The sequence below is a fragment of the Trachurus trachurus genome (assembly GCF_905171665.1).
Source record: "Trachurus trachurus genome assembly, chromosome: 8".
In the NCBI taxonomy this organism is placed as follows: domain Eukaryota; kingdom Metazoa; phylum Chordata; class Actinopteri; order Carangiformes; family Carangidae; genus Trachurus; species Trachurus trachurus.
In genome coordinates, this window is record NC_139905.1 from 16,373,305 (window position 1) to 16,393,013 (window position 19,709).

The window sequence follows — 19,709 nt, forward strand, 5'->3', positions numbered from 1 at the left end:
TCATGGAGACGTCTGCCTTTGTCCGGGACAAATTATCTGAATGGGGCCTGAGTGAGCTCATTCAAAGATTTGAAGGTACTGTATTACCACTCTGCTCAATCAATTATGGCATGGTCTTGGTTTTTCTATAGGTGGGCCTGACCATTTTGAGTATGGAGTCAGAAAGATTATTAAGACGCAACAAATGACTAGACTACATTTAATTGTTCAATGTGTACAATTAAATTAAAGTGTTTTTTTGTTGTTGTTGTTTTTCAAGCAATAACCACACGTGAATGGCTGTTGAGGATGACTAACATAACTCCTCGACGGTTCAGCCAATGAATTCTGTATAAACCAAGTTAATATTTACAATAATCATCTATATTCTATGTCATCAAGATTGATTTGTTCATTTTCCCACAGACAAGGGTATTGACAAGGAAACACTCCTAAGTCTTGGAGATTCAAGCAGTATAAATGCCTTGATTCCTAAAATTGGACCAAGAGTGAAATTCAGAAAAAGACTCAAAGAATACTTACAGGTAATGTGCCTTGCTGAGAAGTTTTCTGAGGATAACTAAAGGATATGTTTATCTAGATTTATTAGATTTTAATAATTTGGTTTGGAAAATGATCTTTTTCATGCAGTGGAATTCCATGGACACCTGTGATTTTGTCCGTGGTAAATTAACTGAATGGGATCTCAGTGAACTAATTCAAACATTTGAAGGTAAAGCACTGTACTGTATGCACTGTATATTGCCATGACACAAATGTGCTATTAATGCAAAAACAGTGAGTACTATGCTCTTGACATTTTCAAGGGCATTTTTTGTGACTGTTATAGGAAATCAGAGCAGCTTGATTTGGATGTGTTCTTCATTTCAGATCAAGGTATTGACAAGGAGACATTCCTATGTCTTGAGGAGTCAGACACCATCAATCTCTTGATTCCCAGAATGGGACCAAGAGTGAAATTCAGGAAGCGACTTAGAGAATACTTACAGGTAATGTGTGTCTGTATACAAAGGTCTGGCACTGGTATAGGCTACTTTTTGAGATACAAATCAATTAATTAAACATCTCCGACTGAATTACAGACAGGGGACAGATCATTAGGCCGTGTTCAGACTGCCAGCCAAAATCCGATTTTTAGCCCATCCAGATTGGAACCGGATAGCTCTTTTTAAGTCTGAACAGTCCCAAATCACATGAAATCCGATTTCTGCAAAACGGATCGAAACCACCTCCGGGAGGTAGTTTCAGATCGCATTTGGACAGATGCGTCTCAGTCTGAACAGCTCCAAACAATCAGATCAGTTTTGACTGTCCGTGACGTCACTCTACGCGGCGCTGTCACTGTGTTACAGGTCCCGTATGGTCCCGTGAGCTCCAGTTAAATATCCATTTCCTTCTTGTTACTTTTCTTTTATGCAAACTACCGTGTTGTCGGCGACAGGAGTGACGGCGACGTCGCGCTCCCAGCTCTGGGGTGCTGAAGTTTCCCGTCTCTGTGGCTACACACACACACACCAGCCTCTGGTACACGTACACGTACACACACACACACCAGGCGGGCTGAGGTTGAAACTAGCGGGGTAGTGCGGCTGCAGCACCGGGCAGATCACTGTGCTGCAGCGAGAGTAGCCGCCACGTCCGGGAGGCATCGCCTGTCACATACGGCGTAGCCTCCGCTCCGACATTGTTGCTACAGCAACCTGTCAGATGGGTTAATAATGTGGCCCAGTCTGAACAGAGCCAAATGCGATTTGGACACTGGCTAAAAACAGTGTGGACAGTCAGCCCTAAAAATCGGATATGAGAAGGAATCAGATTTGCCTGCAGTCTGAACGCGGCCTAACACAATTTGATTACGAGCAAGCATGTAACAAGATTTTATTGTCAAACTGTAAGTGAATAAGTGAAAAAAAGAAGTTTAAGTTTAAAAAAGTTTAAAGCAGTAGCTCACACTTATTTCTGCTTGTGCTACGTGCATCCCCAAATCAGGCCAAGGGAGGAAGGAATGCTGACTCACCTGAAATGATGGACACAGACAGTGAGACCAACTCAGAGCAGGTGGACATCCCCGAAATGGTCAGTTATGAAATCACACATACAATCCCAACAGAATCAGAAAAATCTTTCATGTGGGAGTAAAATTATGCCTAGGTATACTGCAGGATGCAGGCTTTAGTGTAATGTTCTTATCCTAAAACAGGAACCATCCATTTTCCCATGGGACTTTGACTTCACATCAACATCTGGCACTGACAGTGGCAATGTGATGGTAAGGAGTTCGACCGTAAATTCCCATTTTTACCAGATTTTTAATGAGATGACATAAAGTCAGAAGTCAGTTTACTGGAACTGGAACCATTTACTTCCTCAAATAGTATTATGTACAGTATATGATAATACTTGTTTTGTCTTTGCAGAGCGAGGAGCCAATTTACCCTGGTGCAGCAGTCACTCAAAGACAAGGCATACTTGCTGTTATTCTCTTCATTCTGCGCCATCATCGAACTGCGGCTGTCATTAATGACTTTAATGCTCTACTGGTTTTCCTTATCTCTAACCTCTGTGGTGCCTCTAGAGTTTTCTCTGTTAAGACCCCCTTGTCTACTATTTTTTACTGTCAGGGCTGTCAAAATTACATGGGCGAAAATCCTGTTGATGCATCTTGTTTGCACTGTGGAAAAATGTTCAGCAAATCAAGTAGTACTCAGGGTGGTCACTTCTTTTTGTTTGCATCACTGAAAGACCTTCTCAGAGACGTCCTTAGGTACCATGGCACTGAGTTATTACCTAAGACAGTCAACCATGGACATGACATTAAAGACGTGATGGATGGGATGATGTACCAGGATCTGCTAAAACAAGGTGTATTGTCTGCAGATGACCTTACGCTGTCTTGGAACTGTGATGAAGTACCAATGTATGACCCACTCACATACAAAGTTTGGCCTCTTCAGTTTACTATCAATGAACTTCCATACACACAGAGGAAGGAAAATCTGATAGTTGCAGGACTCTGGTTTGGCCCTGAAAAACCTAAGATGAACACATTTCTAAAGCCTTTCATAGATGAATGCTGTGATTTATCCCAAAATCCATTTGAGTGGGTGGACAGCAGTGGCACAGTTCACTCCTCAAAAGTCCTCTGCTTGGTTTGTTCCTCTGATGCTGTGGCAAGGCCACTCCTCCGAAATTGCAAACAATACAATGGGGAATATGGTTGTGACTGGTGTTTACACCCTGGCATGATGGTCAAAAAACGTTGTGGATCAATGAGGTCCTACGCGTATGATGAAACAAAGCAAGAAGCAAGGTCGGATGAAATGTTTAGGGACAATGCAAAACAGGCCGAAAACTCACCAACTAAATCCTCTCAAAAGGGAGTTAAAGGAATGTCCTTCCTCTCCAAACTGCCCTTTTTTGACCTTGTGTTTGGGTTTGTTCCCGAGTACATGCACTCAGTTCTTCTTGGTGTGTGTAAACAGCTTATGTCGCTGTGGTTGGACCCAGTCAACACTATGAAACCTTGGTACGTTGGTGATCAGATTTCACAAATGGATGCTCACCTTCTTCGTCTGAAGCTGCCATCAGACAGAACCAGACCTCCACGATCACTGAAGTGTAGGGACAAGTGGAAAGCATGGGAGTGGCAAACATTCCTTTTATTCTATGCCATTAGTGTCCTGCCAGGTATCCTGCAGCCTCAGTTTCTGAACCATTATCTTAACTTGTCGTTTGCTATTCACATTCTGCTTCAAGAATCCATTTCCCAAAGTGACCTTCAGGTGGCCAGAGACTGCTTGGTTCACTTTGTTACAAACATGGAAGAACTTTATGGTGAAGAAAATGTGTCCTTCAACTGCCATCAGTTAATCCACTTAACGGAGAGTGTGCAGAATTGGGGGCCTCTCTGGGCAACATCAGCATTTAGTTTTGAGAGAAACAGTGGAGATTTAAGGTCTCTGCTTTGTTGCATGAATGATAACCCACAGCACATTCACCAGAGCTTTCTGGTTTGGCAGCATTTACCCAGACACCTTAGTTCTTCAGTTTTTCGGTCAAGTTTTGGTGAAATATTAGCCAAGCTTTCACCTGTCAGTGACAACAGTTGCTCTTCCATTTGTTTTGGAAAGTCACATCATCTGGATCTCAAAGGATCCATAAAACGAGCAGTAGAGGAACTCTTAAATCGACCTATCCTTGTCAAGTCAGCAGAGGCTTTTGACAGCTTCACTCTTGGGAACATTGAGTATAAACAGTCAGATCACTCAGACTGTGTTATTAAACTCAAGAATGGCTGCTATGGAAAAATACATCTGATGCTACTTTTGAAGGAGAACTGTGTTTGCACATCTAGCTGTTTGTGCCAGGCTATTTCAGTCATTGTGGTGAAACTGTTTGACATCAAACCTGACAAACTGGTTTGCAATGTAAGTCCTAACAATACATCAAAGGCAGTCTTTGTAAAAGTTGAAAGGACAGAACAGCTTAAAGCTTTACTCTTAGAGGATATCGAGAGTAGGTGTGTGCATGTGGATGGTTGGCTTGTACCTCTACCAAACGCAAAAGAGAGATATTAGTCGCTACATCGCTAAAGAACTTGAAGGTCTGAAATCATTGTGTTTTTGAAATGACAATTGGCTGTTTATAGCTACATGACACTTAAAGTAAATGTGTAGCTACGTGACTTGGGCTAACATCAACTTTCTTTCCAGTCTTTCCGGGTTACGGGTTAACTTCTTGATGTGAGCAAACTGCATCACCCCTTTGCCTCTCTGTTACTACGTAAACTCATGTGATGTTAATTTCTTCTCTTTGTTGCCACCCTGCCCTTTGCTCCTCACCTCACCTGCCTTTTCTGTTGTGTGTACAATAAACAATGCATTACGCTGATGTCAGAACATACTGTATCAGCAGTTAGTGTGTCCATTAAAAACAGCCCTGTGGCTGTAACAACAATAGATGTTGTGTAATTGGAAAAACAGGTTTAGGATTTATGGGACATTTTTGTATCACTTATGGATGAAAGGGAGGCAAGTAATAAAGGTCAGATTCAGATTCATTGGCTCCCGGTTTGGTTTGTCTTTACATTGACTTTAAAATCCTGCTCCTAACTTTCAAAGCCATTCATGATCTTGATCCTTTATATCTAACTAAACTCCTTGAAATATACACACCCTCCCGTACACTCAAGTACTCCTCTGCTTGTAAGTTTATTGTGCATGTTCTTTCCACACACTAGCATCTTTCTGTGGTTCAGTATGAACAAAAAGAACTCACCATTGACAGCTAAATGAAGAACAGTCCAAAATATGTTTCTCACCTAAAATGTTTTTTGGCTGTAAAACCTACACAATTATTGACACAGCCATGCAAATTCACATGCAATGTCAGGGAGTGAGTGAGTTTACCCGAGTAAGGAAAACAAATTTGATTGGTCGTTATCAAGCGGGCGGGATATTCAATGTTTGGGGCGAGACCGAGCTCGGTGTGTGTGTGTGTGTGTGTATCTCAGACGTTTGATTGACGGATGACGGATCCAATATCAGTGGCTGATGAATCCTGAGCAGCGTGACGTATAATCTGTGCGCCTGCATTATCAATGCGGGAAAAAAAACACACTTTCATCCCGGATTTACTCAAAAATAGAATTTTGCACAAAGTTTGGGCTCCGTCGTCTGATAGATGAGTTATTATACTAATGTTAAGACCCACAGTGGGCTCAAATTCAATTTTCTTCTCTGTACACCTTGTTTCACTGAAATCGTTCTATTTAAAGCTTGTGTCTCTGGTAGCGGTTCTTCTCTGGTTAGAGAAGAGGTTTGTCTAAAGAAATCTTATTTACAATAAAACTGTACTAGGTATCACCATACAACCACTGGGTATTGTTCAACAACATTTTAGAGAATGCAGTAATAGTGTATTTGAAAGGAATTTATGATTTTCTGTTAAATAAGAGAAAAGTAAAGAGTCCCCCTTTCCTACCACAAAAATGCAATTTCCGCCTAAATTACAGCTGTTTTCAGGTTCATTTTTCAGGATTTTTTAAGGGTGAATTAATTTCTGACTGACTGGTGATGTGGGACAGACACCTGGTTCATAGTTTAGCATAAGAGGAAAAGAGTGAGCATTCTCAAGTGATGGGCTTTTCTGTCATCTTTCTAGGCGGACTGGCCTAATTTGTCTTTTTTTATACAGAGATTGGGGTAGTTCTAAATAATACCCCCCAAAACAAATTTTGCCCCAAAATAAAAGTTCACAACATCCCATTTCATGAATAGGAGACCCTGAAGATTAAAAAAAAAACACAGTTGTGTTTTGTTCTACCTCGGGTAGGGGTAGCCTACCTATCTCAAAATCTGAGAGAACTTCCTGTTAGTCTAATAGTTTTGCATAGTTTTGAGAACATTTTTGGGAGGACATTTGGCCAGTCCTCACTTTTTCCAACAGCTGTTTGTGGGTTAAGACTTCGTTTATGCAACATTGTGGAATTTCTGCTCAGTGCTTCCAACAAGGCTGATAAACTCTGCAATGTTGCTTTAAGACTTTACCATAAGGGTGTGTGTGGGTGGAAAAGGGAAAAGCTTCAACTCAACTTTTGTTTTTTGGGTGGATTCATCCTAAAATGGCTCTTGTGCTGCCTTAGTTTAAAGGTTTTAAACTATAAATGAAGTAAAATAAGTTAGTAATTGAATTTTTTTTTTAAAGTCTGGAAAACGTCCGTGTTTTTAGGGTTTCAGAAACAGCGTCAGAGTGAGTGCTCTGTTCTTTGGTTTTCAGAAACGGCGTCAGAGTGAGCGATCTGTACTTTTTCCAGCTCAGCTGGTTTTTTCCACAGGAGTTTTATTTTTTTGATCTGCCTTGGAGAATATTGATCGGTAAGTAGCCTATTACATGTGGACAAGTACGCTTGTATTTTTTTGTAAGGAATGTTGTGATAGAGAATTGACTTGTTATTTTTGTGGGACATGATCTGTACTAGATTATTAGCCTAACTCTGTTTTGTTTGTTTTTGATTGACGGTTAATTGAGATGCTTATATAGGCTACAACGCAAATTTATGTTTCCTGTCTCTGTAATGCCTTTCAGTTTTACAAAACAAAACAAAGAAGACTTCATTAAAAGACAACGAAAGTCGAGCCTTGTGGTTTATTGGAGGACCTTTGGTTGTTGGCTGACTGTCTGGCTGGCTTTGCACAACTGTACGCACCGTAGTAAACATCTGTTTGCACTGCAGTAAGGCTGCCTGACTTGACTCATGGACTTTTAGGAGGCAGCCATTACAGTGGATATATGTGCAGCATCTTACGCCTTGACTGGTAATTGTCTTTGTGTCACACTATTTTATATCCTAGAGACAATACGGATATTTTATGTGATTTTTTAAAAATTGTGTTTGTCAAAGTTTTGGTATATCATCACTGTACTTTGGACCTTAGTAACAGTACCTATACAAATGTACAACTAATATTGTTGTGCAGTCCTACTCATTGCCACAATTGCTCTGTATGCAGGAGGAGAGAGAGGCAGGTAAGAGGGGGAGACTGACTGAATCAGATGAAGGGTTCATTGAAGATCAGGCACCAAGGAAGACATGTTTAGTTGTTAACAAGGAGCAGACACAATGTGAGTACACTAACTTCAATGCATTTCATTTATCACTTTTTCACAAATTAGGCAGTTGGACAATATGTAGATGTTGTGCTGGATCTCGCTATCTTGTAATTTATATATTTAAAAAATATTTCCCAGTAGATATATCCCTGAAACTGACCTCTGGGTGGTGTCTGAGGACTCAAGAGCTCGATTCAGGGGTAAGCAACAGAACCAGGTTTATTGGCAGCTACTGAGCAGGCAGGCAATAAAGCAAGACCAAAAAGGTTATTTTGTACATAAGACTTGACGTAAGACGGCTGGGACACTTCACGCTTGACAAACTCACAAGACGAACAGGCAATGACAAACACAAAGCACAAGACTTAATACACGAGGGAGGGAGAGACAAAGACACAGGTGCAAACAATCAGGGTGGGGGTGGAGCACATGGGGGAATACAAGGGCAGGAAGTCAAGACACCTGAAGCGAGACAAGAGGGTAAGTAGAACAAAATAAAACAGGAAGACAAAATACAAGAAACAAGATTATAGCTGCTGCGCAGCAATGGGTCGGGTCCGGGCTACTTTTGGGCAAATTTAGGCAATTCTGAGCAACAAACAGGAGAATAGGAAGACAAGACAGTTGACCTTATAATGTTCAATTTGCATCAGTTGAGGATTGAACCCACAACCTCGGGAACCAAAGACCGTTGTCTATCACACTGAGCTAATTGACAAGTGGCAATTCAATAGTGGCTTCACAAATTGACTAAGCCATTCACTGTCGTGTAGGCAGATTTGAGACCACAGTAAAAAGAAAAATCAGTTTTTGAGGTAAAATAATGATATTTGTCAAACATCTACTATGAGTCTAAGATGTTAGGAGCCTTCGCGCATGGACCAGTCCAAGCTATTTGTTGTTGTTTTTTAATTTAGAGGCTTGCTGTGATGCCACCATTAGGACAATTGTCTTGTGTTTCATATTGAGGTCAACTGACATTTTGATCTGTCATCATCACCATCACCCTTGCTGGGTCTCGAACTCACAACCTCTGACACCAAGAACCAGCTCCTAACTCGCTGAGCTAATTGGCTGGTGGTGAGACCTGCTGTGTAGCTTCATTTATCCACTCAGGGAGTCAGTGCCCAGGCAGCTGTTGTCAAGGCAGATTTCAGAAAGTCAGAAATTCTATTATCTAAACAAAAATCTGTTAATACATAAATTGCATTTAGACAGCAAAACAGCTTAAGGACATGTGACATTTTGATCCGTCATCATCATCATCATCACCCTTGCTAGGTCTCGAACTCACAATCTCTGACACCAAGAACCAGCTCCTAACTCGCTGAGCTAATTGGCTGGTAGTGAGACCTGCTGTGTAGCTTCATTTATCCACTCAGGTGAGTCAGTGCCCGGGCAGCTGTTGTGATGAAATGGTCAAAATGTCAATAATTCAGTCATCTAAACAAAAATCTGATAATACATAAATTGCATCTTGACAGCATGGAAATGTTGGTGATTTGTTTTTAATGATAAGTGTTTTGCTTCATAAGAGAAAATCTGATGTTTATAAATTCCACTCTCACATTGACTGCAGTTGTTCCCATGAGAGCAGAATTCAAAATGTTCTCAAAAATTCAGTTTTTGAGTTAAAATTCTGATATTTGCCAAACTTCATCAACCATGACTCCAGAATATTGTCATTTTTTTCAGGAAGATTGAAAATGTATTTATCAAGAATTTGATGGTATATGTTTACAGTACCGTTTACAGTCAAACGTTTTCATGCACTGTAGGCTCAATTTTTGCTTAATCAAAAATCCGAGAAACAAGTTTTGTGGAGGACGGTCTGGAGATGCTCTGTAGCAAGTTTGGTGTCAATTGAGCAAAAATTGTGGGAGGAGATACATTTTAAAAGTTTTACAGTTATTGAAAAAAACAGAGTGATGGACTTCATAATTTGTAATAAGTTTAAGTGGACAAAAGTTTCAGCAGTATTGAGGCTACATTGTGGTGAAGTTTCAACACTGTAGCATCTACCGTTGGTTTGGTAGGAATTTTTAAAGTTTTTAAATTTAAACGCTTATTGTGCCCCCCCTAGGAGGGGGGGGCACATGTCCTTGGAGTTGAGTGAATCTGGCATGGGACTGAACCTTTGTGCAAAGTTTGGTGAGTTTTCGCCCATGGGAAGTATGACTTCCTTGGAAGAAGAAAGAAAGAAAGAAAGAAAGAAAGAAAGAAAGAAAGAAGAAGAAGAAGAATTCCTAGGAATACAATAGTGTCCTGTCAGCTGCGCTGCCCGGACCCTAAAAACATGACCTTATAAAGGATGAGGCTTATAAACCTGAACCTTCACCCTATCTGATTGTACACTCAAAATAACACCTCTGTTTTCTAACTGTGATTTTGATGTTTTATTTTTTAACTCTGCAGTCCACGTTGAATCAAAATCTTCAACATTTGTTTTAAATAGACACTGACTGAAATACCCTAAGATACACACTACACTAAGATAAGATAAGATATGCCTTTACAATGGGTTAGGGTTAGGGTTAGCAGTACACCCCCCCCTGTCATGCCGACTCTGCTGTGATTGGTAAACGTATTGGGGGCACATGCTCCTTCTCACATTACCACTGGGCACTGAGGCCAGAGCCAGATGAGTTGCCATATAGGGACTTCCTGAAAAGCAGGAAAAGCATAAATAAATTAAAGCAGAAGTGAGTGATCCGGTCGTTTTCGCTAATGCTGCGTTCCAGGCAGGCTTTTGAAATCGTAAATTACAGCTTCAAGTCACAACTTACGACTTTGTAGCGTTCCAGGCAACCCACTCGTGTTTTTCCGACCTGTTTTACCGGTGAAAGTCACTATAACGGCCACTCGTAACTTCCGACCGGTGAACTCGTACCAGATCGAACTGGTACCACTTCACGGTCGGAAAAATACGAGTTTCCTTGAACGCACCATAACAGTCCTCGTCGCTACGTCACCACATTCACGGCGTTCCTTGGCTGCACACACAGCCCTGCATGCCGTTCTCTCTCCTCATTGGATAAAAACTGTAGGATACGATAAATGTTTTCTCTTCGGCTCAGAGCAGAGCAGAGGGACTGAGAGACCCGTGTTTCAGTCCAAACACTCTATGTAAGTGATTGCTGTCGGAAGATATAACTATTTAAGACTTATATTAACACAAATATATCACTCACTTCTGCTTTAATATAATTCATTATAATCATCTCCCAAAAGTCCATTAATAATTGATTAAATATTGTTCCTATATGTTCTGTAACTTTCAGTTTCAGTTCTTCAACATGGACGAGTTTGTTTGTTGCAAATTAACTGAATGGGGTCTCAGTGAGTTGATAGAGACATTTAAAGGTAAGATTTTACCATGTTGCTATGCTACATACCAAAATGTTGCAACTGTGTACCTACTTTGGTGATATGTTGAAATTAAGATTGAAAAGTGACAAATACTGTCTCAGTGAGCTTAACATGTTCTGACAGCTGTTCCTGCATCTGTTTCACTCTATGTAACATACCTGTGCATGAAATGGAAATGCTTGTTTTTGTTATTAATGTGAATATTTTCTGTTGATTACAGATCAAGGCATTGATGCAGAATGTCTATACTGTCTTAATGATCAGGATATTGATAACCTGATCACACAAGTGGGACCAAGGTCAAAATTCAGGAAGAGGCTTGAGTTGTTAAAGGTATGTTCTGCACTGTGAAGATACTGTTGTGGCAGAAATAGGTGAATTAAGAGAGAAATCAGTTCAGTTCCTCCAGACACCAACAGATAAACTCAAGCATTAACTAAAATTTAAAAAAGAGAAAAACTTTAACTGTCATTGATTAATAAAATGATTAATGATTATCACCAGGCAGAGCAACAGACAACAAATCAAGAAACAGTTGTTTCTTCTTCTCCTCATGTAAGTTGAATGCACTTTCTTATAGTTTGATGTAATTTAAGACATTTATTGTAATTGATCTAAATATTCACACTTTATCTGCTGTGTCAACAGAAGCGCGTAGAAGCAGCTGACTGTGCTCAGGTAAGAACAACAGAGTTTTACATGTATATAATGGTTTAACTTTTCTCTGTTCTCATGCATATGAATTTAAGGCAATGACGTATCCTGAGTTAGGAAGTCATGTCTGAACATTGTCTCGCTTCATCAAATGTTGTTGAGGAAAATGCTGATGATGAATCATCATGATGAATTCACTTTTTCTGGACTCTGCCAGAATCTCCCAGATCTGATGGAGACACAAATTAAAGTGTCACTGTTAATGTGTGTTCAGAGCTCTGTTAAAGGATGAAGCCTGTGTGAATGTAATGTCTAAATTAAACATTGTTCAGGTATTGCCCTCCACCAGTGGCACAAGTAATACAGGTGAGACAGGAAAGAGAAAGTTGGATCTTCAGGGGGAGTCGAGCAGCTTTCAGTCACCAGCCAATAAACGATGTGACAAAAGACTGGGAGAATATGCAGGTAATTATGTTGCTGTCTAAACTATGGAAACCTACGACCCACTATAGTTTAAGGAACATTTTTTGTATATCACATACCAAATCAATCACTCAAATAAATGTTATTATGAGAATATTTTGTACATAAATTAAACTTTGACTTTGATAATTGAATGTTGTGACTCAGAAACATGTTTCTGACCGTGACCAATTTCATGTTTATGTTCAATCAAGCTCTACAGGTACAAAATTAGGAAATTTGTCAGATTTGTCAGGAAGAGTTGTCGCTGTTGATTTTCCCGGAGCAGCAGTTTAAGTGTTATGTAACTAATTAACTTCCTGACTCTTATTTGATTAAGCAATTATATTAAAACAGGATTTCTCTGCTTACCAAGACCCAAATTAAAATATTCACAAATAATTCAAACACCAAAATTTGCATGAATTTTCTCATCTAAACTGGGATGAGCACATGACCAACATGATCTTTTGTCAGGACACTTCGGTGTCTCAAACACATATCCATGAAGCAAAGAGGAATGTTGTGTTGGGACTAGAAAACCGTGATAAAACAGCAGTCCATTCATCATTTGTGGCCCATTCATGAGATGATTGCCCAAGGGGGGAAAAAAAAGCAGTTTTTTGTTTTTGCTTACAAGTGTCACAGGTGAAAAGTGAAATGAAGGTGGAAAATGCCAGAACACTAGATCTAGATGTTTCTGAAATGTTTAGAGTCAATTACATAACTTCCGTATTGTCTTTTCCTCTCAGGATCTGGATAATCTGTTGTTGATTAAAGGGCTGATAAAAAAATATCAAGGCATGGATGAAGAGGTTAGCTATAGTATAGTTCATATAAGGCCATGTTAAAGCACCCTGGGAGTGCTGCCAGGAAAGATCACCTCATATTTATCAGATCACTTCCTGGTGCCGTGTTCTCACATGTGCACCGATGCAAAAACATGTGGGCTAAAAGAGTGTGTGTTGTTTATCCTGAAGAGGAACAACCTTAATGAGATGAGATGTTACCCAACAAGAACACTGGACAGCTATGGATCACATGGCAGAATCCAAATTTGAATTTCACATTCACAAAAAACACATCTCTACTGAACCTATTCAGACATAAAGAACAGAACAGCAATTTGAATTGTTCGTGTGTGAATGATATAGGCACTGTAAACTCTCTGCTCTGCCCATTGCAACAGGACAAAGTTTGATGTTACGTAAGGGAAAATTCTCAGTCTCATACCGTGGCCACAGAAAACACTTTCTCCCTGGCTGGTCAGAGTCTGTTTTCAGTTGTTTCAAACAGTTAACAGCATATTTGCTAATGCCCCCAAGTTACATCAGAAAATGGGCATCTATACCAACATAACATGTTTTGGATGCTTTTTACTTTGATAAATATAAACAGTATAAACCTAATGATTCACTCTTTTCCTCCTATTTTGTGTATCAAGTAACCTCATTGTGCATTAATTGAAAAACTGTTCATGCTTCTTGTTTAATAATTCTTGACTTTTTCTCTGACAGAACAAGTCATACTCTCTGATGTGAAAAACATAATGACGTATGTTTATATGAGACTACAAAAGGAAGAAAACACAAAGCTCAATGCTTTCCTCAAGTAAGTGTTGAGTTTTTTCAGCACATCACAACCCACTAAAAATGAATTATATGAGCAGTCATTTTCATATGAAACTATCCTGACCTTCACTCACAACCTCACAGAATTACTGCACTTTCTGTCATCATTTCTGTTGTATTGTCTCTCGTAGTTTGTTGTAATTTCCAAATCAAATATAGACAGACCACTAGGAATTCCTCTGACCCTCACAATTACCACTCTGCTACAGCTGATTAATGTGGATGGAATGAACACAGAAAATATATGTAGGATGTAGGATGAAAATTATGATAAAGAAATTGAGCGTACGATGATAATACTGTGGTAACTGTCATGACCAACCCCTCACATGTTATTAGTCATTTTAAGCATAATGGACATAAAACCACATTTAAACTCTCATACACCAGGTCTAAAATCCGTGATCTGGAGACAGACAAGAGGGAGCTGGTCGGTGTGTTTGGTAAAACCGGAGCTGGAAAGAGCTCTCTGATAAATGCCGTCATTGGAGTGAAGAACCTTCTGCCCTCTGGAAGTGTCAGTGCATGTACCTCAGTCATGATTAAAGTGGAGGCGAACAAGGTCAACTCAAAGTATGAGGCAGAAATTGAGTTCATCACAAAAGAGGTATAGTACATAATCTGTCTTTACTTGAAACTAGTTGAAAATGTACAGTTTAGCTGCAAAAGAATAAAGGTAGCCTACATTATTTGAGATTTGAGTGAATGAAATTCAACATAATTATTTCTGTTTTTCAGGAGTGGGAAGATGAATTGTGGCCGTTGGAGCATATTCTTAGGGATGATGCAGATCAGGAAAAGATAGATGATGATGATGATGATTATTGTGACAAGCTGACAGCTCTGTATGGAGAAGAATGGAGAAACATGTCAACTAAAAACCTCATGGAGGACAAACATTTCAGAGAGATCCCAGAGTTTCTCCAACGCAGGAAGAAGATTTTGACATGTGAATCAGTAAGTAGGAGTTAAGCAAGTCAAATACATTTACACCATGAGTCTTTGACAGTAAAACAGGTTTTAACAGTTATATTAAATCAGTTATCAGAAAAATATTTCATAGGATCTTGAAAAAATGTTTGCCCCATGCTTTCAGCATAAGCAAGCTTAACTATTGCAGATATTTTTTCTTTGACACAAAAAAACATGTAGGCAACCTCAAAATAAGTTTAATAAACAAAGAAAAAAAAGAAGAACAGTTGTTGTTGACATGTATCAGATCCTGTCAGATTCCAATTATTTTATGCAATTTATAAATCACTTTGAATGTGCATCAAAATAAAATTAGTTTGCATTGTCTTACCTTAGCTACTTTATTATTTATCACAGGCCAAAGAACTATCTGCAAAATTTGTCAAATACACAAGAAGCGACTTGGATGTGGGACAAGGCAATGTAATCAAGAGGTGGTACTGGCCACTGGTGAAGTGTGTGACTGTCAAGGTGCCTGATAATGATCTTCTCCAGCATGTCACACTTGTGGATCTTCCTGGAAATGGGGATCGTAACAAGAGCCGAGACAAAATGTGGAAAGAGGTAATTTATTCCCATAGACTGCTGTTTATGCTGTTTTACTATCTTATCTGGAAACTGTGGCATTGGTCATTGAATCAATATCTCATAATTATCTTGTTATGCTTCTGCAGCTTGTAGGAAGTTGTTCCACTGTGTGGATTGTGACTGACATTGATCGAGCAGCATCAGAGAAAGAAGCTTGGGAGATCCTGGAGGATGCCTGTAGCCTCATGGGAAATGGTGGCGAGTGTCAGTGCATTCACTTTATCTGCACCAAGTCTGATGTTGAAGATTCAGATGATCAGTAAGTAATTTACGATGTCAAATGTACATACAGTAGTTGAATAAACCATAATAAGACAGTAATGAATGCTGTCGGAAAGAACTCAAGCAAAAATCTGTGGTTGTATCAAGTCAAGAGAGGGAGCACAAAAAGTGCAGACAAAATCTATCACAAATAAAAATGCAGCAGCAGACAGCAGAGGGTGGTCCACAATTGCAGTTCAGGACTCTGTAGCTCAGAGGATGGCAGGACCGGAGAGAGATGAGAAACCAGGTAGACAAAATCTTGGACAAAACAAATTTTCAAATTCAATTCATTTTCATTGACAAATCTTTTTTCAGTCGATCAGCTGCTCTTCGTGATCTCATACTGAAGAGAAATCTGAAAGCCAAACAAACAGTGATGTCAGAATTCAGAAAAGACAAAAAGATTAAGGTGAGTTATATGGACACAGAAAAAAGCTTAGACTGATGGCCTGACGTTAAAATCAAACCCATTGTGATTTTTCAGAAACACTTCAGTGAAGAGTGTTTCCAAGTGTTCACAGTGAGCTCCAAAGAGTTTCTGAAAAGAAAATATCTACAACGAGACGACACAGGTAGGTGAAGACTCCATGACAGAAAATGTGTCACTGAAATATACAATACATACAAGAAAGACAAACAGGCTGAATGTGTCAAAAATTATGTAACGCTAAGATGTAAAATACAAACTGTTTTAAATTTCACAGAAATACCCAAACTTCAGGAATCTCTACAAACTCTGAACGCCTATCACTCAGTGACATCAAACTATGTGTCTGGAGCGTATGGGATTCTCTCTCTGATTCAAGGGGCCAGATGCAGGGAGGTGGTACGTTCTACTCATAAAACCTATTTCATTTTGTTTTGTCATCTCAGTTGTCATTAATATTTCCAGAAAGTTTTAAGAATAATAAGAAAATAAACTATGCTCAAATGCTATGACAACTATATTAGTTAAATAAGTTTCTATGTGATGTCACCCCTACAGAAAATCTGTCCATCAAGATTGTAGATTTACTGAGGATGGGTTACTTTAGAGAGGCTGTGTATACTGTTCATACTCAAGAACAACAGGATGTCATGAATAAACGTGTGTTTGATTTCAGGGTGGAACAAAAACAGAGGTGTGCCGAGAGCTTGAAGAAAACATGAGGCGGGAACTTGATAAAGTCAGAAAACCCATGGAAGAGGCTTATGAGGCTTTTGAAAGATGCCTCACTGAGGGGGTTGAACAATCAAAAAGTTCATGTGATGCAACGTTGAAGTCCATCTTATATCCTGTATGTATTTTGTACTACTTTAATGATGATTTTGATTATGAACTTCATACAAAGAATACAAGAAGTTTTTTTCTGTTTTATTTCAGAAAAAGGCTGCAGGTCAAAAATCAGGTGCTGGTAGCAGTTTTCACAAGACATTAAAGTATGTTGTTCAGAACAACGGCACCTACAAAACAAAAAAACAGAGACAAATAAACGTCAATGAGAAGCTGAGTTCGTTCCTGACCAACAGCATTGATGAGGAGTTCAGAAAGACCTTTCCCGTAAGAAGTTATTCACTGAGGACACAAAAGTATTTGTAGGTCCATTTACAATCGAGAGAGAGAAAGACTGTCTAGATTAGAATTGAGAGATTGTGCTCTCTGGACTTGTTTGGGGTTCTTGAAGATGTTACAAATCTCACCTGAGAGGCTTTTTCAGAGGGGTTCATAAGAAGCATCTTCAGGGGCTTGTTGAGTGTGGTGACACAGAAAGCCAAGTGGTAGTCTAAAGCAAGCAAATGCTGAATTCCTCTTTGTCATGAGACAAGCCAGGCCGGTGCTCAGCCCCACCTCCTGAACAGCACGCTATGTAATGAGGACGAGGATGCTTATATCTGATACCCAAGTGGTGAAACAAAGAATTGGAATTTGTGTTAGTGCTACCTTAACAGTAATAATTGTATATATTAAACATTTAAACGTGTTTACATGTTTCAGAAATGAAAGAGAATGTGGAGCATTCAATGGAGCCATCGCTGCATTTACACTTGACACAAAAAGGCTGATCCAGAAGTACAGAGAGGTCGAGCTGCAACTGACTTTTCTACAGTCAGAGGTAAAGCTGAGAGTCTGTCTGTATGTATGTCGGTTGGTCTACACATCTATCATCTATACTCTGTGTTGTCTCTTTCAGGAAGAAAAGATTAAGGTAAAACTCAACAGAATCATTCGGAAGCGCAAGAAAATAATGTACCGCAGTCTGACGGAGAAAATCGAGGAACACATGCAAGGATGTTACAAAAGTAATAAAGAAGATCATGATATATATAGACTGTCAATTTGATAGTAAATTTGTCGTGATTATACAGAAATATTCAGCTGTTTTCTTTTTTATTCAAGGAGCAGCAACATTTAGTGGATCAGGTGTACTGAAAAACATGAGGGACACCATTGAAAGACATGTTTATGAATCAAAGAACATCATGTTTGAGCAGGCTAAAGATGTTCTCTTGGTCTACCTGAATGACGTGAAGGTTTGCTCTTTTTGTCATTTGACTGATTTTTATCAGACAGAACGCTATAGTAACATGTGCTGTTCATTCTAGGTCACTACTAAGGCTTATTCTGTACAATATGCACCTTCTAAAATCTGCTTTTGCACTGCTACTAAAAGAGAAACACAAAACGTATGTAGGGGAGTATTATGAAAATAGTTATTAACAGAATATTTGGCTGTGGGAGTAAAACGTGTGGTGGGAATTTTATTGATGTTGGCATTCTCTGTAACAATTACTAAATTATTCTTTTATTTTTTTATACGTATATGGTTTGGGTTAACAAACTAGTGGCCTGTAAAGTGAACATCCATTAGAGGTAACGTACTGAACCCTGACTGCAATAAACCTTGGGGTGAGGAAGGACAACAGGATGAACTCTGTTTCTGAAACTAATCTCTGTTATAAATTCCTATAGTTAAAACAACAAATGGAGTTACTACAACATAGGATATAAATCGTTTTAATTGTTGCACCCTGACCACCCTGACTGCAGTTCTGGTCAGGGGGCACAACTCTGAACCACTCTCTCCAGTCTTGTTCTTTGACTTGCCACAGGCAGGCCTAAAGTTTTCACGACAAAAGTAATGAGCGATTTTGTTGCTTCATTAGAAGTTCGTGCTGAAGGAGCTGGAGGAAACCCTGATGAAATCAATTGAGCTGTCACTGAAGACTACTGATGACTCGATCCCAGGTGAAGAATATTAAAAAATATATATATATACATTGTACTTATCTCACTGATGTTAATAAATGAACAGAATAATAACAGAATATATATACTGTATATATAGTTTTTATTTATTTATTATACTTTATTTTTTAGATGTTTCAGCAGAGCTTGACCTGGTGAAGAAACATTATGATGACATGAACAGCAGCCCAGATGGAGAAACATCACTAACTGGGTAAAACCTCTCTTTAATCAAATTAATCCACAATCTTTTTTTCAAAAGCCTTGTTTTAACTATGAGCTGATTTTATTCTGAATAATTCTCTTGTTAATCTGAATGACACTAGGCCTGATCCATCTGCAACAGCAGCTGCACTGGGTCCATGACACGTGAGCAGGTAAGTTTTCATCCAAACTGATGATTCAAACAGACAGTAGGATTTAGTGTTTCAGTGTGAGCAGCGGTCTTGACATCACATTTGTCAAACAGAAGTTCAGTCATGCTCAATGTGTTTTTTTTCAGTGTCAGAATTCTGCCATTTATTCTTCTCCTGGTGGATATTTCAGGTTTTGTCAGTGGAGAGAAACAGCAGAGGCCTGATGACACCGAATGTCCCTGCAGACATGAAGCCATGTTTTCAACCATGTTCATGTTACAGTATGTCTGCGAAGGTTCTTACTCATCCAGGTCATTGGGAAAACGCAGGAAAACCCTTTGTTTTTCCACACACTAGTCTTTAGAACTGAAGAAGCCAACATAAGTCCAGTTGCCTTCAACTTTAGCACTTAATGATCATATTCAAGTTCCTTTTTTTGTTTTCTTTGAGAATTGTTTTTTCTGAATTGCTTGCTGTGATTATAGATATTTTTGCCTGGTTAATGTGCTTTATATGATACATACGCTCCAAAGACTTTGTGGTTTTTAATTATTCAACAGTTTTTATATAATGCAT

General features: G+C 39.1%; 1 protein-coding gene across 1 annotated transcript; it reads left to right on the forward strand.

Annotated features, from left to right (window-relative positions):
- Positions 1-503: 503 nt before the first annotated feature.
- Positions 504-19,156, forward strand: LOC310989870 (nuclear GTPase SLIP-GC-like). Its single transcript, XM_083977022.1, has 26 exons — positions 504-524; positions 631-712; positions 871-989; positions 1,990-2,076; positions 7,512-7,811; positions 10,893-10,974; positions 11,201-11,313; positions 11,485-11,535; positions 11,629-11,658; positions 11,967-12,099; positions 13,614-13,707; positions 14,118-14,334; positions 14,466-14,684; positions 15,057-15,263; positions 15,374-15,546; positions 15,867-15,960; positions 16,036-16,123; positions 16,256-16,377; positions 16,655-16,828; positions 16,915-17,120; positions 17,527-17,644; positions 17,723-17,831; positions 17,929-18,062; positions 18,696-18,777; positions 18,910-18,991; positions 19,104-19,156. Exons 2-26 carry the CDS (start codon positions 640-642, stop codon positions 19,141-19,143), a joined length of 3,147 nt encoding a protein of 1,048 aa, XP_083833148.1. The 5' UTR covers positions 504-524; positions 631-639; the 3' UTR covers positions 19,144-19,156.
- Positions 19,157-19,709: the final 553 nt, after the last annotated feature.